This window comes from Aythya marila, assembly GCF_965140915.1.
Source record: "Aythya marila genome assembly, chromosome: 4".
Taxonomy (NCBI): Eukaryota; Metazoa; Chordata; class Aves; order Anseriformes; family Anatidae; genus Aythya; species Aythya marila.
This window is the reverse complement of record NC_139045.1, coordinates 57,913,686-57,938,017: the sequence shown is the minus strand read 5'-3', so window position 1 is coordinate 57,938,017 and position 24,332 is coordinate 57,913,686. Positions and strand designations below refer to the sequence as shown.

The following is a 24,332-nucleotide window of genomic DNA, read 5'->3' as shown; positions in this document are numbered from 1 at the left end:
CATTCTGAATGCAATTATCAAAGGTGTCCTTACATCTTTAAATCTCATTTAGAAGGAGAACCACAGCCAAAATGCTAATGAGTTCTCCTTAATTGTAAACACGGAGCACTGATAAGAAGGAAACTCCATCCTCTCTTCTCAAAGAAGTTCTTACGTGTTTCCTACTTACACCGCGTTTTATCTGATTCTCCCTCGCTGCTGTCCTTAGGCAGATTAATAGGCGCCCGGACAGACAAATAACAGTACTACTGCTTCTTCGCACCCTCTTGACGGGCTTTCGAGATCGCAAAATATTGTTTGAAAATTATTATTGGGAAAAAAAGATTGCTGAATGATCAGGCAGGCTGCGATTTCTCAGGCTGGAATAAACCGTCCCGTAGCACTCACATGAACACATTAGCAACTCCTACTTAAATGCTGATGGGACGTTTTTTAGAATGTGATAAGTGTGAAATAGCCTGTGGTTTTATCACTCTCGGGTGCTGCCCACTCCTGCTAAAAAAAGGTTGATTGTGATCATTAAGTTGCAGGTAGGCAGTGCCTCCGGACTGTAAAATAGGAATGTTAGTGCGTAGTGATGAAAGCAAACTTTGCTCAACACCTGTCTATATATATTGCAGGTTGCAGTGGCTGCCCAGTTGATCCGTTCGCTCTGTTGCCTGGGAAGAAAGAAGTGGTAAGTAAAAACAGCTAAGACTAAGGGTGTTTTTTTTTTTTCTTCTTGTTCTTCTTTTTAAAAAAAAAAAAAAAAAAAAACTTAATTAGCTCGTAAATCAAAAGCTCTGCTCTCACAGCTCAAGAAAAGGCAACAGAGAGGTAGTGCAGGAAACTGGAGTGGCATGTGAAATGTCAGCCAGTTGTTAGCATTTTCAGCTTGTGTGCTTTCAGCTGAGTTTGTGTTTTGAGGAAAGGATTAAAAAATCATAGTTCTAAAAATGAACTCTGCTAGTTTTTGTTTGAAAGTAACTAGTTTCTTGTTAATGGAATATGGGAAAGGTAAAAAACAAAACACTGTATCAGCAGCTGTCAAAAGTACAAAACCAGAAATAAATAACTGCCTATAACATAAGGTGTTATTGTTTTAACACTTATTTGGATTGAAAAGCAGTGAGATTTTAAGTCACGCTGGTACTGGATACTGGAAAATGTCCGGGATACGATTAATGAAACATTGGAAGGAAATACTGTCAGTCGTGTTAGCATAGATAGCCCGTAAGGTCTGGGTGCTGCACAAGGCAGTGCCAGGCTGTTCTTGATGGAAACATTTTCTTATGCTAATTCAGTTTGATACACCGAGGTAGAAGGAATACATTAGTCTAATGTAGTTAGCTCAACTAATGTGACAGTAGGCAGAAATCAGCTGGTTTCCCAGTAACTTTTATTAGCAGCTCTTCCATTAGATCAGTAAGTCTTTTTTATGTCATTATTCTCTCTTCTCTCCATTCTTTACTGTGTGTTTTGTGTTCGGGATGTGGTAACTTGTTGCTGGAAACATGTTTTGCTTTTTATTCTTAAGAGAAAAAAAAAAAAAAAAAAAAAGGAATTATTATTTTTAAGTGCCTGCCATGCATTTCAAGCAGTTCATTGAGGTTTCTTGGTTCTGACTCTTAAGTGGCTGTGTCTGGTGCTTTGCTTGATTGTGAATGCAGAAGTTAATGTTTGGGATTTGTTTTCTCTCTGCACTAGCTTAGACATCAGTTTTCTTTGTTAGTTTTATCTACTTTTCAGCTTTGCCATGTGTTAGATTCAGAATTGCGATAAATAAGCCTCAGGGATTCATAGGAATAAATAGTGAGTACAATATTGTTGTTTTTCTAGCTTTCACACACCTATTTTTTAATTTGCCGCTACTTTAGTTGAAAGCTTACATCCTAGTTGAGCCTGCTAATGTATTCGGAGAAAAAGCCCCAGGGAAGTGCCAGAGCAAACACAAGACTTGCCCCGAGAAAGGCTGGACCCTTGCTGGCATTTATTTAACTTGTTGCCTCTTCTGTTGGGGTTTTGTGGCTGCAGCGGACCAGGATCTTGGGCAAAAATGTCACTGATGTAAAGCAACTAGATTAATTTGTGCTGGCTAAGAGTCTTTCCCTTCCTGTCCTGACAGAATTTGCCTCTCTGTCTGAAATTTTGAGGAAAAGTTCTCTTGTTTCGTCCAGCTGTGCATAAGAAGGATTGCAATGTAGCTATGTATTTACTGCTATGAAGCACGTGTGGCAAATATTTGCTTTACTAATTCATACAGCTGGATCTTGGATCTGCTGGTAAATCTCCTTTCAGCATATGTAGCATGGTGGTTCGTGACAAGAAAGTGGCATGCATTTGCGGAAAATCTGGGAGAGGAGAGAGGGGAGAGGGGAAAGTCTGGCAGAAACCCAAACTTGACTTGGAGCTGCTTAAGCAACCTGGGGAAACCTTTTTGCCCAGAAATTTTACTTCGCCGTGGTTTTGCTGGGTCTGTTCCCATCAAGGTTAGATGTATTTAAGGCTTACAGCCTTGTAGTTCTTGCTGCAGGCACAAGCTGCCCTCTCGGTGAATGGTCACGGCTGGAGGGGTAGAAACAATACCATCCGGGCACGTGCAAATGGAACTTTATATTCTCCAGGTTAAGACCAGCAAAATAAACAGATTTACTACCTCTGTTGATTTAAGAGCAAAAAGCACTGACAGCCAGCCCCACAGCAGCGGAAGCGTTGTTACAGCTGGGTGAGTCACTGGGGAAGGCAATACGGGGTGGCTGTGTGACACCTAGCGTCGCTCCTGTCCTTCCCCAGGGACTTCAGCTCTGAGATGCGGCAGTGAGAGGGGAAATATGGGTCCAGCTTCATACCCCTCATATCTTATGCTGGCATTTGGGTTCCATTCATTCACGCTGGTCTCCCCCTGAGGAGCGGGAGGTTTCTGTTTCGCCAGGAGTCAGAAGGGACGTCACAGGCAGTTAGCATTTTCCGAAGGAAAGACTATACTGGCTGCGCCACAGCGCGGGAGGGTTTGCCGCAGGGCTCGCTGGAGCAGGCTGGATTACAGCTTGCACGGGCGTTAGTTTTCAGGCCTCTGCAATATGCATAGCGTACTGTGACCTGCCACCTTCGGGGGGGAACAGGCTCCCATTTCAGCACAGGATGCTCAGGGTGCAGGCATCTGGCCAGGCTTCCCACCAGCTAGCGCAGCAGCAGGACATGTTGCAGAGGCACCAGGGCTGGCAGAGGGACCGGCAGCACCTCTCGCTTTGGGCACCTCATCCAGAAGCTGTGGCTGCTTCAACCTGGACTGGCGGGTCCAGGGGGACGTGGCTCCTTCTGGCAGGCTGTGCAGCCGCTGGCCCGTCCTCTGCCTGCTCCCTGACATGTTTCCTTGCAGCTGTCGTCAGTGCTCAGGAGGAAACCACTATTAGTGCTTTCGTAGTCGTGTATATCTTGCGTAAAATGGTGCAGGTCTTTCACGCTGTGACTGACGTCAGCCTCTCCAAGGGCGCAGCTAACCCGAGGGGCTGGGGAGGGATGCGGGCAGCTCTGTCACCCTGCTCCCCCACAGCATCTGGGTTTCTTCTGCATGTTTCACTCAATATATCAATGTCTGTATTCAGGGCAAGAAAGAGCTCTCTGAAGGGAAAACTATATCCTCGTAGCAGCGATTAATTAACAGTAAGTAGCTGTGGCCAGGACGCCGACAAGTGGAGTATCAGGTGGCTGTAAATTATCTTCTCAGCTGCTTCGTCTAACAAGATCTGGGATCTGGAGAAAGCTGACAGTTTTGGTAGCACTTCAAGGACCTACGTGGTTCTGATTTCACCTGTCCCTGATAGCAATCGCACAGAATTGGCTGTTCAAGGAATACCACTGCAAACCCAACTACACGGGGCAAATACTGTTAGGACGTTTGGTATTCAAGTCTACCTTGCCAAATGAGAGGTTGGCTAGGACTCATATGAATAATTTTATAAACATACTTATAAAAAAACTTCCTCCACAGAGGTGCTCAATTCTCATTCTAGGCTATTTAATCACATAAAGCAAAAACAATAATGACGTACCTGTGGGATCCCAAGCACCTCAGGAACATGAGTGTTGCTTATTAAGATGCCTTGCTGAATTCTTGAACGGGGAGTTTATTTAGGAGAACTAGAGGCTGGTTTTCTGCTGAAGTTTTCAAGCTCCAGTTCCTGTAGTGACTGCAGCAGTTCAGCTTCCATACTGTGACCATGCAGGCTGAATCCTTCATTTCCACTCTGAGCTGAGCAGAAGAGCTGTAAAAGAACCGATGGCATCTCTCGGGCTGGTGCTGTTCACTATATTCCGTGCTTCTCTGTGTCAGGAATATGTCATCAATGCAACTTTGCACCTGAATTTCCAGTGCATTTTCACGACTTCTGTTTCACTTCAGGAGCATTTGTGCTGAGCAGATATATTTTTTTCAGAGCTCTTTAAATGCTGAACATGAATAAATGAAACTTGTTTAACAAGACTGAGGTGTTCTGGCATGGGTGGGGCTTGGAGGTTGTTCTGGCATGGATGAAAATATGAGAATTTGCTTCAAGCAGATGGAAAGCCTTGTTGAAACAAGCAAGAGTGATTTTCATCCATCTCTTCTGAGATCTTTCTTTGTGTGTCTTAGGACCTGCACTGGATCTCATGCCACTGATAACAACTGTGTGAAAGCATATTTTTTGCCTTTGAGATTGTAGAATGACTTTTCTTGCTTAGGTGGAAGGGGAGGAATCCCTAATCTGGGAAGTACCAGAAAACAATGCCCTGCTGTGTTGCAGTAAGACATCAGTGATTATCTCTGTGCCATTTCCTTCCCAGCCAAAGCTGAACTTGGGAGCAGGATGTGTGGCTGTTGACATGGGCAGGGACAAAACTTCAGCTACATAAATGATTATCATTAAACAAACGATTAATTATACTCCCTGAGAGTGGCTGCTAAACGTGGTTGAGCCTTGTTTACGGGTGCACGATACCCACTCTGACTCTGACCCTCGGAGGCTGGGTGCAGGTGCCTTGTTTATGAGGAGTGTTGCAGGCAGATTTGTTCATCCTTGTTCCAGCCATGTGGGTATGAGATGTGGCGGCCACTGGGCAGGCCACAGCCTTGCCTGTGGCATGGTCTGACATGTGTGGTAGACAGGGTTGAAGAGACAGACCCCGAGGTGAGGCTTTTCTCGGGAGTGTTCACTTCTCCCATCCCTTCCACTGAGTTTTGGGTCACAGAGGCTAAGCTAATGAACCACCTTACAAGCCTGGGAGGGAAGAATTATAATCATGTATTGTTAGAGCCCCCAGTCACCTTGCCCCTCTTTTATCTCTCTCCCCCTGGCTCCCAATACTGGCGAAGTGAGTAGCTTGTGTCTTCCAGGTTTTGGTTCAAGAAGTATCTGCCTTCTCTACTGGGGCCTGGGTTTGGTCTTCCACATGTACTTATTCCAGCAGGAATTGGCCATGTAATTTCCTATTTTTTTGACTTATTATCGGATAATATTAAAATACGTGCTAAATGCCTGACCTCAAAAGGGGTCAGGAAGGAAAAAGTTCATGCAGAGTTTGTGTGAGATGGGAGAGCCTGCAGCTGCTGCTACCAGCTCCACTTCACTTCCAGTGTCAGCAGCAGGAGTTCCAAATACAGACCTGCAAATGGCCTCTGTCATTTAATAACGCTCTTGTCTGGTCCTTCAGCAAGGGCCATTCTGGACCTTCTGAAGCTTGTGTCTTCCTTTGACTTGTCCAGAGTCACAGTCCTCCATCCTTCCATGGGAATGAACCAGCAGAGGCAACAAGAAGGTTGTTTTTAGCATACGTGTCCCAGACTAGGCTATGCCTTGAGGAAGAATGAATTTTCAGTTTGATAAAGGTAGTCAGTTAAAGCTAGAAGGTGGAAAAAAGGAAAGCAGTTATCTGACTTTTTGCTGAAAGGAGATAAAATGAATTAAAGAAATGCTTTAGGTTAGGAAAGCTGAGAAAAAGTGAACAAAAATATAAACATGATTGACTTTTTAATTAATTTTTTAAATTGCACAAATAAATCAACTGTGTGATTTCAAAGGTAAATGAGATATCTATTTCACAAATAAAATAATAGTTCAGAAAAATTAGTAGAAAGCTGTGGTCAAGGACAAATTACTTCTATTCCATTTCTTCTCTTAAAATTAATCATATTCTCAAATGCCTTGTTGTAAATTGAGTATGTTGAGTTCACATACTTTTTAACCAGCATTACTTTATCAGTCACAGATCATGGCTCCTTGGCCTGAGGTGGACAAGCCTGAAACCAATAACTATATTGGGGATTCTTCCAAACAAAACCAGAACATGCCTGGAAAAGAAGGAGAAAATCACAAAGGTAACATGCGCTCTCACCTCTGAGTTAGAGATATCTAAGTTTGACACTCCTTGGAGAAGAAGGAAAGTAATTAATTTTTTTATTTTATTTTATTATTTTTTTTAATGTTCTATTTCATCAGGCAACGTGACTTCACTTGGAAATAAAGGGGAAATCCAACCTGCATTTTCCACGATAGCCTTGATAGATGAGACAACGCCAGAAGAAGACCCATGGGCTCTGCCAGAGCTGCAGGACACGGGGGTCAAGTGGTCAGGTAGACGTTTCTCAGTAAATAAGCTACCTGCATTTATTTATTTTTTCCATTACTTTTGCTGTCTTTGTATCAGTTATGTTTTCTGAAATGGTATTTGCTGCAGAACAGAATTTAGGATTTGAACTGTTTTCAGATGTAGGCTTTACATTTTGTCACAGCTTCCATAGTGGTAAAATTGGGATAGTGTATTTAGGCAGCTTAGAAGGAATTGGAGAGCATGCTGCTTACTCTCCTTAAAACGCAAGGGAATATATGGAAAACAACCCAAAAGCATCAGGATCTTATTTTCAGGGTCCTATTGATTCTTCTTTACTCAGTAGGATGAATATGTTAAACCAAGGATCAGTCCTGGTCTTCATAAGGCATTTATCTTATACCGAAGGCTTTTTTATTTTTTTTCCCTGGTAAAACTAACTAAATGAACTATCCATTTCTGCCGTTAAAATTTGGATTAAGAACACTCTTTTGGGTTTAATTATACACTGGGGTCATAACACCATATTTAACTCTGTAGTCTCTGCTTGCACATTAAACTGTTCTGGAGAAAACACCAGATAACATAAATAAGTGTTTTTTTTTTTGTTTTTTTTTTTTGTTTTTTTTTTTTTATGTATAATGTATTTATTTTGCAGAACTGGATAGAAAAGGAAAAATCATTCGTGTACTATATGGAATAGGAAAGTTTATCATCTTGCTTGGATTACTCTACTTATTCGTGTGCTCTCTGGATGTACTGAGCTCTGCTTTTCAACTGGTAGGAGGTAGGTATGAAAATGCATCTAAAATATCAGGAATAAGCTACAAATGAGGCATTAAATGTCATCCAAGTGAACAAAATGCAAGTTTTACTCTTCAAGAGCATAATGCACAGATTTATGTGTAGAGATACAGATTCAGAAGTAAGTATTTCTGCTTGAAAACTGATTTTCCTCTGCAATAAAAAGGGCCTTTGTTTCTCAGATTCCAAAGAGCTGTTGATGTAGGGATTATTGGCCCCAGTTTCTTAGGAGGTTCCTGTTACTTTAGTGATAGTTTACACAAATGCACCTGAGCATAAATCTGTCCCATGTGAAAGTCATTTCAACAAGGAGAAATATCAAAACTACCCTCTTGATCAAAGCATTCAGCACTGAAATGTCTCCCAAATCTTTCAAAGATGAAAACTATTGGAATATATTTTTATGTTCACCTCCCTACGAGGGTTGAAACCTGCTGATGGATTCAGAAGTTATCAAAGAAATACGTGATTTTCTGCAGAATTATCTGGATTTTTGGCAATACAGAAAGCTACAGGAGCAGAATTACTCAAAATTATTAAATTAACTTTCCTTGAGGCAGTAACCAAAAGCCATTAGGGCAGAAATAGCATTTAAATCTATGTATATGTGTTGATTTTTTCTTTACAGTCTTTCTTCTGATGGTGGTTTTATATAGTTCTCTGTGGAGTTCACTGTAGCTTGTTTAGTCACTGAAATGAGAAAATATAACATATTGCCTGATAACTGATAAACTGGGAGTTCAGAACTTGAATTTGGATCCCTGGGCTACATCACCTCGTACATTTTTTGGCTGGCAAGCATGGCTACCTATGTATCATATTAAATGGTTGAATGATCTTTAATTAAATGCTCTGCTAATTCCTATTGACTTCACCTTGTACTTCCCTCACTCTGAGAATATGTTCTTGCAGGTAAAGCAGCAGGGGACATTTTTAAAGATGATTCAGTGCTGTCTAATCCTGTTGCGGGACTGGTGATAGGAGTTCTGGTGACCGTTATGGTCCAGAGCTCCAGTACTTCTTCATCCATTGTGGTCAGCATGGTGTCCTCCACACGTAAGTCTGCTTACAGTATCTTCCTAAAGATCACCCACAAATCTCAGTGTGGGGTTGAACAAATGTTCCCACCTGTGCTGAAGTTGTAGAAGCATTGGGTGGAATAGCAGGAAAAGACTTTCACAACTGTTGCCCTGATATCAAATTATGAAAAAAAAAAAAAAAAAGGGGGGGGGGGGGTGGGGAGAGAAAAAGTTAATACACTGCAGAAAATACTGTCCATAATAGCAAAGAAAATCACTGGAAGCCTTGGTATTGAATGCATTAGCTTTTAAAGTATCTGCATAGTTTTCTTTTGTTAGCCTGTTACTGAATTTGATTTGTTTCTAGCACCATTTCACAATTCTGCAGACAATACCTGAGACTCTTACTCTGGCCCTCTATCATGCAGTGAAAGGAGATAACCATGGGCTGCAGTGGGGGGTCACTAGACTGTCAGAGTACCACATTCCCAAGGGGCTTGATTAAAGCAAACGTCTGGATTAGAGTGTCTAATCCCAGTGACATCAAGGGAAGTCAGGTGTTAACATAGATTAATTTTCATTGGACCAAATAGCTCGCTGATGATTTTTTCATTCAATGCTTCATTTTCTACTTTCTAGTGCTGACTGTGCAATCAGCTATTCCTATCATTATGGGGGCAAACATTGGCACCTCAGTTACAAACACAATTGTGGCACTCATGCAAGCCGGGGACAGGAATGAATTTAGAAGGTATTGTACTTAAACAGTAGAACTGAAAAGCTGCTTTTCTTCCTTCTCACTAGGTTTTCTCCTATACTGCCTATCAGCACTACAGCCATTCAACCCTTCTATTGACCAGAATTTGAATGTCTAGTTAGGAAAATCGCAAGAAACTTCTAAAGCAAGGTTAATGACCTATAAATGCAATAGATTTTAATCATAAAGGATTTTACCATTTATTTCAATGGAGGTTAAAAAAAAAAAAGTTAATTTTTTGCTTTGTCCTATGAAATTATGATGTGAATTATGTAATTTTCAGCTTCCTAAACTGTCAGCTTTGACATGATAGCAAGTTTTAAGCTGTTGTCACTCCTCGCACAACTGCCATGGCCAAAGTACAGTCCTGTTTAGATATATGGCTTCATATACATGCAGAAAAGCATATTGGGTTCCTTTAAATTTTTGTGGTTTTGTGAGACTCCACCATTTTAAATAGGATCTTACGCAATGATAAATTTTCAGACTACTCCAATGATGCCACCCACTTTTGGTTACTTCTTAATTTTAGGAGTTAATAAATTGACATTATGCTATTTCAATCTACTCTCATTAAGAGGGACTCCAGTGCTCCAGGCTTTTGAAGTCTACAACAAGCAACAGCTGGTAGCCATAGAAAAATGAAGTGTTTTGGCTGTAAAATAAATAGAGCAGCAACTTTTTTTTTACCGTCACTTGGCATTATCACTAAGAGCTCACTTTATCACATAGAGCTCTCATTAAATGGAGATGGGCAGTAAACTTGGGAGGAATATAAGACTTTAGTATCTTATATTTATGGCATACCAAACATACAAAGTACACCTAACTGAAGCATATTTCTCAAAGATTTGCTGTTCGGAATCTTTGGCTGAGCTAGTTTCTGTCACTTAACTTGCAATGACAAAGTACCCTACTAGTTTCTGGTCAGGAAAATTTAAATAAATAATAACGGGAAAGAAGTTGATTTTTAATGTAGTCATTAACAACCACTTTAGTCTCTAAATACCGTCTGCATATGCTTGTTCTGTAGGGCACTCACAGGTGTACTTTTCACAAAATGGAAAGAAAAACTCTGGTGACAACCACCGATTAAGATATTCTCTCTGTGGTAGCACTCTCCATTTTGTTGGTCTACTTTGAATGCTCCACCTAATTTCCCCTCAAGCAGTTTGGAACCTAAATTAGCGGATTAGCATTTCAAGGAATATTTCTTCCATATTTTTCTTCCTCTACAATGCTTAATTTAAGGAGCCATATTTTAAAACAAATACAGGCAGATTGCATAGAATTAAGAGGAGAACAAGCACCTGCCAGGAACTTTGGAAAGAGTGCCCTTGAGGAAATAGCTGTGGCTCTTCAGGTTGTGGAGGAGAAGCTGGAAGGGAGCTGTACACCCATGGTTTGCAAGAACATGTGAGAGGGCTGCAAAGAGACGTCTTCTGCATGAGTCAGGGAGAACAGATCCTAGAAGCAAATCCTGGTTGAGAATTAAAAGTGTACCAAAACAGGGCGAGATACAAAAACAATGTAAGCTGTTAAGTACTCTTGGCAGCCTTGTGTTGAGGATTACTTTTGTATTGTCTAGTTTTTCTTGTTCTGGTCACCTTGCCTGACTCTTTCACTTGGACAATGGTGTGGAAAAAACTTAGAGCTCTGTAATAAAGCAATCATCTTCTGGGACCTTAGAAATGAAATAATTCCTGTCTGTAAATGGGCTTCATCCCCACCCTTATGATTTCATATTTAATTGAAGTTGTGCACATATTGTTTAATTAAAAGCAGCTCTATTTTTGAATTTCTTCTTGCAGGGCCTTTGCTGGGGCAACAATCCATGATTTCTTCAACTGGCTTGCTGTTTTTGCATTGTTGCCCATTGAAGTAATTTCTGGCTATCTTTACCATCTCACTAATGTTATAGTGGAGTCCTTTCATCTTGAAAGTGGTGAGGATGCCCCTGAGCTACTAAAAGTTATCACAGACCCTTTTACAAAGCTCATCATTGAGGTAAGCTCTTTTTCTCATTAACGAAGCTACTTACTTGGTACCACCACAGTTAAACGGAATGCTCTGAATATGGGAAAGGGACTCAATCACTTCTCTGTGTCTTTGGGATAAAGCTCATTAGCAGGTGGATTCACAAAGACCCAGCTCCATAATTCCCACTTCTGTTTCCCCTACATTTCATCTTCATGAGGATAGGCCTAGCTAGAGGGCTGGGAACGCAGGTGACATATGGGGTGGATGGGATGGCAGCCCGTTGCTTCAGTGTGGCAGCCTTGTTGTGTCAGTGTAGCTGTTTAAGCAGAATGGCTGAGATGATGGGGTGAGTGATTTGGGGAGAATACTCCAGTGTGAGTATTTGTGCATACGAAGTTGTACCTTTTCTGGGAGTAAAACCCATCCTCCCTGCTGGGCAGCAGCTCCAGTATTAGAGATGGTCATGTAGGTTTCATGTGGCTGAGCTTCCAAAAGGGAAGTTATTATCTGGGTAGAGCTGAACAGAAGTGTGTGGTGGAAGTTGGAGTAACACTGTTGTTTTCCTTTGTTTATTTTTAAGCTTGATAAATCTGTAATAAATGCAATTGCTACAAATGACGAATCAGCAAAAAACAAAAGCCTTGTAAAGATTTGGTGCGTAACTGAAACCAATGTGGTAAGTATTATGTTAAATTAGTTGTCAGGCTCCTCAGGAAATATTTATTGATCCATAGCTGGCACTGCTTATCATAGGATTGTGAAATTAGATTTTTAAATGAGTATTTATTGCTGCAGAAAAGGAATGCAGACAATTTAATGTAGCTTTTGTACTGCTGAAACCAAGCATGTCATACCAGCAGCAGTCTTGACTTGGTTGCTTTTGCAGGCCCTTGCTTATCAGAACTGGTGGTTTGGAGCCAAACCTACTCCTTTCACATACAAATGCCTTTAAACTTGGCACTCCTTCAGACTCATTGAAAGTGGAAAAAATCTGCAATGTATGCCCAAGAAAATCTCTTTTTGCCCACCTATCTGATCTAAGCAGCTTTATGTGCTAGGGTGGTCTGCTGGCAGTTGGTTACTTCAGTTTTCTCAGAAAACTACCTTCAGACAAAGCCTCTCTGGGTCTAAAATTATCTTTTCTTCTCCTGAGACCACTGCAGCTTGAGGAACTTGTTGCCCAGATTGGCACCAAGGAGTACTTTGGTGGACTGTGGAGCTGTGTTTGGTTTGTGTTGTTCAGCTAAACTAACAACTAGAGCATTGAACAGCACCTGGACCTCTAACGAGAGTTATTCTACTTGTTAGTGGGTGTGTAAAACTGATTTCTGAAGTCCTGAGGCAGCAGATGCTAAAGCACACACAGAGTGGAGATTAAAATTAAGTTTTGAGAGGAGCCCCACTCCTACTGAATGATGTTCTGGATGGCCAGTGAAATGCTAGCCATGGCAGACAGGGCCAGGAGCAGGCTGTGGTAGCATGAAACTCCCCTCAGGTTACCTGCAGCAGTGCCGGCTGCTCCACCTGAGGTGTGGGAGGAGGCTGAGGTGGGCCTGCTGCTCCCAGTGCCCTCTCAGGTCTGAGTGTCAGCATCCTGCAATCCTTCCAGGCCCAGAAGGTGAGCAATGGCACAAAAAGTGCAGGCAGAATTGTGAATCTATTTCAGTGAGTCCTGAGATCAGTAATTATGGTTCTCAGCTACTGACGATCTGGTTGCTCTGACATAGAAGGTTTCATCTTTAAAAGTCATATTGACTGACCTGAGTAACAGCACAGCTGTTTATTTTAACAAAACAAAAAATTTTGCTATGTCATTTCTCTGGTGTCACTAATTATACTCCAGCTTACAAACCTGCCTGTAGCTGTAGTTGATGAATTCTTGGTTGCAGCAAAAACCTAGAACTGTGTATGGGCTCTTAAAGAAGGCTGTAGGTGACTGAACCATCTGCTTTCTCTGGCAATCTTTAGACACTGCAGAATGTCACACTTTCACCTTCAGAAAACTGCACGTCTCCTGACCTTTGCTGGACTGAAGGAAACGTGACATGGACTATGAAAAATGTATCTGAAACAGACTATATCAGCAAATGTGAGTAGTGGAACTATTTCTCCTTCTGCAATATTTTTACAGAGGTGCCTATCTTCCTAATGGTTCCTACAGACCACTTCAGACTTACACCAAGAGGCACTTGCCTGTATGCATACACAAGGTACTACTACAGGTGCAGTCAAAACAGCCTCAGCTCTGTTGTACAGCTACATCATCATCACTGCATCTGGCTGTGGGTGGATACCTTTCCATGCTCCCTGATATCAGTAATTGGGGTCCTCAGTATCATGTCACCCTTGCTATTCAGGTGACTCGGTGCTACAGTTACTCTGCTGTGGTGGCTGCTTGGATGTCTCCATCCCTATGTGTGCTGCTCAGGACGTTCAGCAGCCATTCCCAGCACACAGCCGTCCCTGGGAAGAGCTGACTCACAGCCCAGCTGGGAGCACACCACAATTTCCTCACTCTGTTGTTGTTCTCCTTCCATGCATATAGTCACCCTGCTTCTGCCTGCCCTGCAGATTTGCTCACTGTGTATTTATGAAAGTGTACATACACGAGTTCCTCTCAGGCATGGCTTTTGTGCAGCCAGGGAGGCAGCATTTTCTTTCTTTTCATCACCGCCTCAAGCTGTGTGTGCTTTGGTCCCACGTTCTTAGGGCTATGCATGAAAACCAGAGCTGGCCTTGGGATCAGAAGCAAAAATGTGACTAGGCCAATTTGTTTTCCTTTTCTTTTTTTTTTCAGGCCGGCATCTCTTTGCAGAATCAGACCTGCCTGATCTTGCCATCGGTCTCATCCTTCTGGCTTTGTCCCTGCTTGTTCTGTGCTCCTGTTTGGTGATGATCGTTAAGCTATTAAACTCTGTACTTAAAGGACAAGTGGCAAGTGTTATCAAGAAGACAATCAACACTGGTAATTAACCTGCTTTTCCTGAAGATTGCTCTTAGAAATAGCAAGGACATTAGGCACATTTATCAAAATCTCCTGTTCTGTTATGCAGTTATTACAGAATAGGTTCAAGAAAGCAGTATTAAACCAGAGTTGTCACCCCCCAATATTTCTTCAGCTCAGCATGCTATTTTCTTCCTTTTAAAAGCTATTAGTTAACAGCTTGCTTGTGGACTGCAGGTTAACAACAGAGACCAAAGTTCAGGCTCTGTATCTTGATGTATAATCATTAGCTGTTAGAAATGTAATCTTCATATCCTCAAAAGATAGTGCTGAGATTGTGACTGCTGGCTTGGGCACAGGGCCTCCATGTTTCTTTTAAAGTAAGCTGAATAAATGTACGTAGAGATTAATGATCTAATTTCTTTTACTTGCCCTGCTCCATTCCTTAACCGTCTCCTCAGGGTGATAAGCAGCCCTGCACATTGGTACTTTCTGTCTTTCCCCGTGTTATTCAGGTGATTTTTCAGCCTGTTTTCATTGTGTGCAAACAGCTATTTTGTCTTGTTTTGTTCTGTTTGTTTTCCACTTGGCTGCTTTTTCTTCATTTTCCATTGAATCCAGGTCAGAACCTGTACTAGGGAAAAGCAGTCCTGGCATACACCTGATTGTGTTAGAAGAGAATGCTCACAGATATGGGGAAGACAATAAAGTGGTCCCCTTTCTGTCTTCTTCTGGGCAAAGAACATTGCCCAAATCAAAATAAACGAGTAGAAAGTGATCGGCTGCCAGTTACTGTTCATTTGTGATCTGCTTGGAATCCCTCTGTCTTCCTGACTGATGGAGTCCTGGCCCCTTCTCACTTACAAATCTGCAGACCATTGTGCTTAGTTTCTCTAATCAGCGTGATTAGCTTTTCTTTGCAAGAGTAACAAGTGAATTATTAGGAGATGATCAGCTTAAAACTAGTTAAAACAAACCTCCTTATTTTCTCAGGATACTCTTCAGAACTTTCTGAAGACCTGATTCATGTAGCAGGTGCCTGCTCGCCAAAACCGACACTTTAAACACCTAGAAAGTTTTGTGTTGAGCTCAGTGGAAAAATTTCTGGTACCTACTCATATTACAACATACATGTTACTCTGGGTCAGGACAAAGGTCTACCTAGCCTAGTATCCACAGTGTGTCCAGTGGTGGAAGGCTGGAGAGAGAGTACAAAGAACAGGGTAAATTCAAGTAATAGAACTCACATTGACCCCAAATCTTCTTGTTTTAGACAATATGCAAGCAGTATATTTACATTTGAAATGCTTAGTGTTGTTTTCTATATATCTGGAACATTTTGTTATTCTAAATATTTGTTATTCTAAAGACAATGTTTTGTTTTGTTTTTTAGATTTCCCTTTTCCTTTTACTTGGCTAGCTGGATACCTGGCTATGCTTGCAGGGGCTGGCATGACCTTTGTTGTCCAAAGTAGTTCTGTTTTCACATCTGCAATTACACCTCTTGTTGGTAAGTTGTCAATATTGTAATTTCTATCTCCACTTTTTATCTTTTTTTTTTTTTTTCAACATTCTGCAATCATTCAATGCTGTTTCCTTTCTCCTAGGCATTGGTGTTATAAGCATCGAGCGTTCTTATCCCCTCACCTTAGGAGCTAACATTGGCACAACCACAACAGCTATACTTGCAGCTTTAGCAAGCCCAGGGAGTACATTAAAATATTCATTACAGGTCAGTATAAACCAATGCTTCCTTGGAATTCATTTAGAATTGCAAATTTTCTGAATAAAAATCTGACAAAATTAGTTCTGATGCAAATATATCATGGAAATTGGACTTGATTCTTTGAGTGCTACTAGTGACTGCTCATTAATTTCAACTATCAGAGCAAAAGGCTTCTATTAAGCATTCCTAGAATGTCTATATATAGTCAGATCTTGCTTTCATAAATTTAGCTTGGTCTGATTAATTCATTCAGAAAGCAGACAAGATTGGCCACCTGACTGCAGAGTATGGGATCTTAGCATCTTGGAATTCAGTGCTCACTTTGACAACTCTCTTGTCTATCCCCTATGAGGGTTACTAATTTCTGTTGAGTTCCCTGCTCAGGACCCAAACTCTGTTTATGCAGTGTACAGGGATTTCTGTCATCTAAGTAGAGGCTTTAAAACTCATAAGATGTCAAGTTGTCAACCTGTGTGACATTGCAGTGAGCATCATGACAACTACATTCTCATTGCAAATCTAATATGGGCGGCTTTTATTGAATTTCTTTTTGCCTCAGACTACTTGAGATGTAGGCAGCTTGGCTTTGGGCTCCCACTTACCGCCCAGTAAAGAACATTCCAGTCAGAAGATAACATTTCAATGAACCCTCTACATCAAAGAGTGAAAAGATAATGAAGTTTCCTTTGTGAATAGGATGAATGCTTTTTACTAGCCACAATAAATTAAGAAAATTACAGAAGTTATTTTATTGTCCTCAGGCATGACAGAACAGATATAATCATGTGAAGATACTATCTCAACCAACCTCAGCTCTCGTGTTAACCTGCTATTTTTATAATGTACTCTAAAAATCAGAATCCAGTACTTTCATGTTTGCTTTAGTCTGATAACAGTTATGGAAGAAAAATAAGATAGTGGGAGCAGGGAATGTACTGTTTTGTTCCACGTATGCTTACTCTGTCCAAGTGACTTCTGAAAGATTTAGCAAGTATATGTCTCTTCATGCCTTTTTTTTTTTTTTTTTTTTTTTTAAAGGATTTTGAAATATGTAAACCAAATGATCATAAAAGATTTAGAAAAAGTCACATTTCAGTGCCGTGTAAACTTTTTGCTAATTGTTTGGAAAATCCAGGCTCATCCAATTAGCAATTTCTCAATAACCTGTATGCAATATTTAATCTACTTTTCCCATCTCTTAGTTGAAAACTTAGGGATGCAGAACTCAGTAATGAATAGTTCTCACATGGTTCTCCTGCCTTACTAACAACAAAACTGTTTCCTGATTGTTGCTTGGTTTGCCAGCTTTATTTCTGGTAGACTCAACTTCTTGCAGTGGAAAGCTGTGTTTTAAAACTTCTCCATCTGCAGGGAGATAAGGAGGAGTCCCCTCTATGCTTGCCTTGTTTCCAAATGCCACGGCCTGTTTGTAGGGTTTGACCTTTACAATGCATGAGGTATTACCCAGTCCTTGCTTCATGCAGGAAAGGCCTGGCAGTGAAATAGCGTGAAAGACAAGACAAAAAACAAAGTGAGGAGCAGGAAAAGGGACACTATGCAGTCAGCACCACTGGAAGTTATTATTATGTAGGCAGGAGCATTTAGAGGCATTTATAGGAGCAAACTTCTCAAACTTTTTTTTTTTTTTCTTTCAGATTGCCTTGTGCCACTTTTTCTTCAATGTCTCTGGGATAATTCTGTTTTACCCGCTGCCTTTCACCCGGCTCCCAATACGGATGTGCAAGAGTTTGGGGAACATAACAGCCAAGTACAGATGGTTTGCTATATTTTATCTTCTCGTCTGCTTCTTTCTTTTGCCTTTGTTTGTATTTGGTCTGTCACTGGCAGGCTGGCCAGTCCTTTTGGGTGTTTGCCTTCCCTTGTTTGCTCTGTGTATTGCTGTGATTGTAATTAACGTTATGCAGACAAAACGACCACATTCACTGCCTGAGAAGCTCCAAAACTGGGATTTCCTACCCATCTGGATGCACTCTCTAGAGCCCTGGGACAATATGATTATGTCTACACTTGCCTTCTGTGGGAAACACTGCTGCGGTTTCTGCAAGTGCTGCAAAGTCAATGCAGAACAGGAGGGTGCCAAAGACAATCAGCTAAAAACTATGGAGGTTTATGAAAACACCATTGCAATGGCTGATGAAGAAAGAGGTGTAAGAAGGGCACCAGCTGCAGCTTGTGTTGAAAAAACAGGCACAAACAACACAGCCTTATAGTAGTGGATCAACAGAGATACAGCATAGGATGGTTAGGCTCTTGAAAACCATCTTGGACAATGCACTGAGGACAGAGTGAACATTTTGTTAGGTTCCTGCAGCCAGTGATATATCACTCGTCAAGGAATGGAGTCAAACAAGCTTGACAGAGTCCCTAGAAAATCTATGATCATTTGAAAAGCTAAAGACAGATTTGCTTACAGAGGATCTACTGTGTTGTACATTCATCCAACGCTATCAGTAGCAAACAAAATAAATCCTGATGTAGACCCATGAACAGAGGGATGAAAGGAATACGATCAATTCAAACTTAATTAAAAAACAACCAACCAACCAAGGCACCTGTAGAACAGCCTTTCTGGCCCACTGGCTTATTCAGCAGAAGTTACTTTGATACCCCAAATGCTATGGAAATTAAAAAAAAAAAAAAAAAAAAAAAAAAAGAACCAACCAAAAAAAAGTATCCAAGCATTTTCATTGGCCTGATTGCAGTGGCTGCAGTGGTCAAAATGGAAAACAGTATTCCCAATATAGACTAAATCTATTGTCCATGTGTGGAGGAAAGTAAAATGCTGGGACATCCCTCAGAAGCTCTGGGAGTCCTGGTCTGGCATAAGGGTATGCATAGGCCCATTGTGAGCCCTCTGTCTCCTTTAACACTGGGGACAGGAGCTGTTGTCTTTTGTCATCTCAAGCTAAAGGCCAAAAAGTAATTGCTGATCCCTTTGCCTGCTGAAGGTTAAGCACTGGGTTTGGAGACACGGTGGCTATGAAAGAGCTTGATGGACTCAGGATGTGGTTGCGTGGCCATTCCTCTGTCTAGATAGTCCTCCCCAGTCCTGTTCACCATGTAACCCCACAAGCTCTTGTCCTGACAATTAGAGGAATGGTTCAGGAGGGAGGACAAGTGGCTGGTGTAGGGGTGGAGAGAGCCACTCAAGTCTGGGCTGATGCCAAGAGACCTGTGTGCAACTATGGCTCTGTCTGGCTGAGCCACAAAATGACCTTTAAGGGTAGCGGTGGAGTGACAAGAGTAGCTTTAGGGCTACAAAAGAGGGAACCCAGAGAGAAGATTATGGCTAGTGCGGGACATCTAGTAGCATTTAATGGTGAGAAAGGAGTGTTCACTCTGCACCATCCCTGTGTGCTCCCTGGAAACAATGTGAATTTTACTGGCAATTGAATGCAGCATATCCCAAACACAATCCATAGGTAGTGTAGTCATTGCCACGTGTAGTCAACCCATAGGTAGTGTAGCACTTGGTGTGAAGCTGCTTGTGCACAGATCTTACCATTACTGATGTTCTACTAAATGCTTATGAGACTGCTCTGAATCATGGACTGACAAAAGGCATCATTTCAGTGTCAGAAAAAGAACATTTCAAAGACGCATTGAGTACTTCTGCTGGCCTTCAATAGCTTAGATATGAGTGAGCACAGGATAATATCTGAGGTCCAACCACCAAAAGAAAAAAAATCATGTGGTTGGGTGTAGGCCAAGCAGTATAATTTAAAGCTACTTTATATGGCTGAGTTGAGATTACATTTGTAATGGAAATGCTGACAAGACCTTTAGTTTAGCGTAGCCATTCCGTGCTGCTAGAACACACTTACCTCTGAACAGTTTGTTTTATGCAAAGCTCTAAGATTAGTAGGCTGCATTCAGCTATCAGGTAAACACACATTTTAGAAGGGGATTTTTTTTAATTTCCTTTTTAAGCTGACATTTGAAATGGCAAATTAAGTTGCCTAAAACATGTTTGAAAATTACATTCATACTGAGATTCCAACTGTTGCTACAATTGTGAGTCAGTGACAAAATGCTTAGAATCAGAGTGAATTTCCAAAAGCATTTAATTTTGGTGTATTTCTGCTCTTTGTAGGCTTAGTAACAGAGAGCAGAGTTATACCTAACTATTTTTTGGAAAAGTATTTACCTTCTCCCTCATATAGTTCAAACAGATTTTTTTCAGCATCTCATTTTCAAAGTGGAATTGTGGTATCTTCGATAACTGTTTTTCATTTTCTTCTCAGTTCATGATGCTTTCATGATCTGCGTTTCTTTAGATTCTAGTGTGCATTTCCCATGCTCTGTTTCTACAGAAAAAATATGAGAAAATTATCCATAATTCTTTCAAAGTTATCTTAAACATCCATTGAACACCCATTGAAACAGGGAACATTTTCATCTACTCTTACTCATTTCTTAACGTGCACCTTATTTTGCATCTTGAAGTAAAGCCATCAAGCACAGTGATAACTTTCAGCAAAGCATTAGAGGAAAAGCAGTTCTTGTAAAAGAATCAGTGTAAAAATTATGGTTGGACATATCAGTACTTTATGTTCCTCATTGTAACGTTTCCCATATGATATACCTAGTTCTCACTCTCTCCTTGCTGGTGAATTTCAGGCCATATTGTGCCTTTGTTTTAGGCAGATTCCAAACAAGGACTTTTGATTAACACTTGGCAGCACAACATGTCCTGGTATATTTGCCCCCCGCTCTTAACAAAAGATATTTACACTTTATTTATAATTATTTGAGTGTACAGAACTTTTCATAAGTTATACAGAAAGAGGCTCATGTGATTGTGTTATATATTACGTATTTGATAACTATGCAATGTTTATCTATAAAAATGTAAAAAAGAACTACTGTATATTTTGTAATATAACTTTTAAAATTGTTTGTAACTGTGTATACTGCGTATTATGGAGGCTGTTGGCTCCTTCAATAGGTTACGTAAAGATGGTTTGTAATGCAGAGACAGATTTCTTAAAATAAGGATGGAAGACACCTACATACTTTCATCATATGGCTTAATGCACAAGGATATTGAACTCCACTTTTCTAAAAGATTTGAATTTTCTGTAATGAGGAATTTTGGAAATACATTGTTTCTAAAATACTTTTCTAAACTCTCAAACTTTATCACTTCTATTGTTTTTAGGACAGTATATGGATTTATACTTTGTCCTGAATACTCATCTTGTCTGTCCTCGTGCATCAAATGTAAAAATAAAGAGAAGTTTTAAAAAATGAAGATTTTTTTCATACTATCTGTTTACATGTGTATTGCAGAACAACATAGTACAACATAAAGGAACTGAGGTTAGCCCCAGGCATTAAAGAAACCCATCAGAGGGCTGTGTTTCCAATAAAGGTTTTCATATGAAGAAAAAAAAATAATTGCTCAGTGCAATTGTGCAGGCCAAAATATCTTACAGCAGGGTTCTGCAGTCTGTCCTCAGTGAAGGTAAGCACAGGAGGCCAGAGCCTTGGCTTCTGTAACAACCAGATGCAAACAGCCTGTCTCACTGTGATAGGCTCAGACTCTCTCTTCCTTCTACAAGAAAGATGGCACACAGAGTGTTTCCAAAGTGCTTCCCATGCCATGAGTGATGTCTGGCTTATGACTAGGCAAAAATAGCCATCTTGCTCTTTTTTTTTTTTTTTTTTGATTGCATATGATCTTAAAATGAAAGGGATGGAGAGAAAGAAAAAGTAGCCCTTAAATGCCTGAAAGACTATTTTAAGAGGTCATTAGGTTTCCTAACTCTAAGCTCAGCAGAAGTGGAGGAAGCAGCCCCCAAAACAACTGCCATGTCAAACTGTACCATATTTTAGTGAAATGAAGATAACAGAAGTATTTCTTATAACATAAATATTTATGCAGTACAGTATAAACAGTCTTCTTCTAAAATGTAAGCAGTAATCACCCTAGGCCCGTGATTTAAAACTTAAGTCTTCTGACACTCATGCAGAAATACTGCAATTCCGTGTGCCATCAGCCTCCGTGACTCACTGTCCATCAGGAATCAAAGCACGTCCAGGAAACATGCACAGGTTGTGCCATCCATCTCCCAGTTTCCAAACAGACTGCAGAGCTACCTAGGGCAAAGTTCAGCGACGCCTATCCTTATTTAACAACAGATTTGTGCTGAAGTACTGCACTGGCCAGAAGACTTTAAAACATTCAAAATAATGCTTCAGCTAATTGCCAGGTTGCTCCTGATCCTGTGACTGGGATCAGTCGTCTTCCTCTCTGCTTATGACTTAGGCATGATGGTCACGGCTCCTTCTGGTGCTTCTGGTTTTGCTAACCCTCTGCCAAAGCTTCTCGTCCAGTTCCCCCAGATTCAAACTCTCTTGATACCACTGCACTTAACTACCACTATGATGGATTCCCATTAATCAGAAATGCAGGTTGAATTCGTCATTTCTTTCTTCAGCTTACCTTGAAGTGGTGGGCATCCCATCAGATCCCCAAAACAGCCCTGGCCATGCTGTTGGGAAAGGTTACTCACTAATTTACAGCAGACTGTTTGTGCATGCAACCTGGTGTGATACCACTGACAGTAGCTTGACAATAGCAAAGGATCTGATCCTGTCAGCCAAAGATTAAAAATGAATACTACCAAGCAAAAAGCCACTATTTCACAAGCTATTTCATGGAGGATATACTTGATACACATACATGGAAATGCCAGGCCATACTGCAACTGCACAATTTCCACAGGCTGTGCTTCCATGCCATGATTTATTTGCAGTCAGATTTTTCTTCCTCTAGCTAATGGCCATTCCTGGTGTTGGTACATGTCAAAGCATGACACTCTAAGTGTAAACCTGCTTGTGATATTTTTATAGTGAATATTCTGTAGATCTTAGTCCATTACAATTTTACTACAAAGGAAACCCATAGTTGGTATGAAAGAACAGTATTGGCATACTGAACATATACTGATTTTCACCGAACTGCCCCCAAACAGATCTCCCCCAACAACTGACATCTCCGTATTTCAACAAGAGAGGAACAGAGTGAAGGCTAGCATTAAAATGTCACAAACATTCCATCTTACTCAGCACCTGTTGAAATTTCCTAATTGCCATTTACACTTTTGGGGTGTATCAATCTTTTTACACTGTTCAACGTCTAAGGACACATTACCGTGACATAAACAATCAGGGTAATTACAGGAGAAGATGTTTTGCAACCAACAGCTCAGCTGATTGTTGTATTATTATTTTTTTTTTCACAGTACAAAAAGTATAAATTACAGGGCATGCAAACAACTTACAGACCAAGTGCTGCCCTTGGTTATGCAACGTGCAACCGTAATTGACATTAGGAAAGTTTGTGCACGTGTAAACTAGGGTAGCATTAAGCCCTATTTTAACTGACTAATGCAATGGCCTCAGGCACTGGATCTCAAATGATTACCAGCAGGGAGCCAGCTCTGCTGTTGCTGTATAATATAAACATACAATATCTGCTCTTGCTTGTTGCTCCCAGCTGTTACATCGCCTGAGAAGATGTTTTTAGATGTGCCTATCAATAAATGTCTGCTGATGGTCACAGTGCTCTTCACTGAGTGTGAACCTAGCAGGGCCAGCTCTCGCCAGATGTTCTCCTGCTGTGGTCTTTCTGAAGTGATTTCAGTGTCTCCGTCTCCAGCTGAGCCATCTGAGGTGCAGGACAGAGCTACGCAGCTCAGTCCATGGCACGGCAGTGTGGTGGTTGTCCTGCTCTCAGACATTTCCAAACTGCGTGGCCTGGCAAGGCAGCCTGGCCCCAGCTCAGGCTCAGGTCAGAGGTTCTCATGGAGGAAGATGAAAGAAAGTTATGAGGTCTGCGTTTGTCCTGCTTAGCCTGGTTGCCTTCTTGGGCCAGGCTGTGCGAATCCTTACCTCCCTCATTGGTGACATCTCTCTAAGAAATGGAAAAGGGGAAGGAAACAGGAAAAAAATAAGCATCTCACTGTGGCTCAGGTGGGATCCCATCTCTGCCTGCAGTCCTCTGTGCTCTTCTCCCCTCCCTTCAGGCATGACAATGGCGCTGAAACAAGGAAATCCCTAGGTGATGTTCACCCAGCTTGGGAAATATAGGGACAGGGAGTGGTATTTCAATTTTTTTCTACCTTTCTCCCCCATTGCAAGCCTGGGATGCTGGGGGCTGAGGAACCACAGAGCAGCAGTGGGGCTTGGGGTAACACAGCTCTGAAACACAGCTGACTTCTGGGGGCAGATGAGGTGAAATTAACGCTGGGGCTGGGTGACAGGTTGGACCAGGTGGTTGAATGACTGCGTGTGCATCACAGCAGGCAGAGATCACTTTGGATTCATCGTCAGCAATTTCAACATTAGTTTGAGGTGCAGGGAAAGGAACCCATTCTGCTTCTCTGGATTAAAACAAAACACGTAGTGAGCGCTTAGTGAGGCATCCTACGCCCAGGTTCATGGAGCTGGCAGTCCCCAGACACCTCATGGTCATGGATGTGATGGAGCCCATACCTCCTAATCAGGTAG

General features: G+C 41.3%; 1 protein-coding gene across 2 annotated transcripts; it reads left to right on the top strand.

The window, feature by feature from the left end:
- The first annotated feature begins 365 nt into the window (after positions 1-365).
- SLC34A2 (solute carrier family 34 member 2) lies at positions 366-18,471 on the top strand. 2 transcript variants are annotated; one of them, XM_082759911.1, is made up of 14 exons: positions 366-530; positions 621-676; positions 6,220-6,334; positions 6,456-6,590; positions 7,223-7,351; positions 8,281-8,424; positions 9,027-9,138; positions 10,956-11,151; positions 11,705-11,800; positions 13,093-13,213; positions 13,922-14,089; positions 15,462-15,578; positions 15,676-15,800; positions 17,450-18,471. In XM_082759911.1, exons 3-14 carry the CDS (start codon positions 6,229-6,231, stop codon positions 18,023-18,025), a joined length of 2,025 nt encoding a protein of 674 aa, XP_082616037.1. In that variant the 5' UTR covers positions 366-530; positions 621-676; positions 6,220-6,228; the 3' UTR covers positions 18,026-18,471. The 2 variants fall into 2 exon arrangements, with proteins under 2 accessions (XP_082616037.1, XP_082616038.1); XM_082759912.1 differs by lacking the exons at positions 366-530; positions 621-676 and adding an exon at positions 1,370-1,404.
- Positions 18,472-24,332: the final 5,861 nt, after the last annotated feature.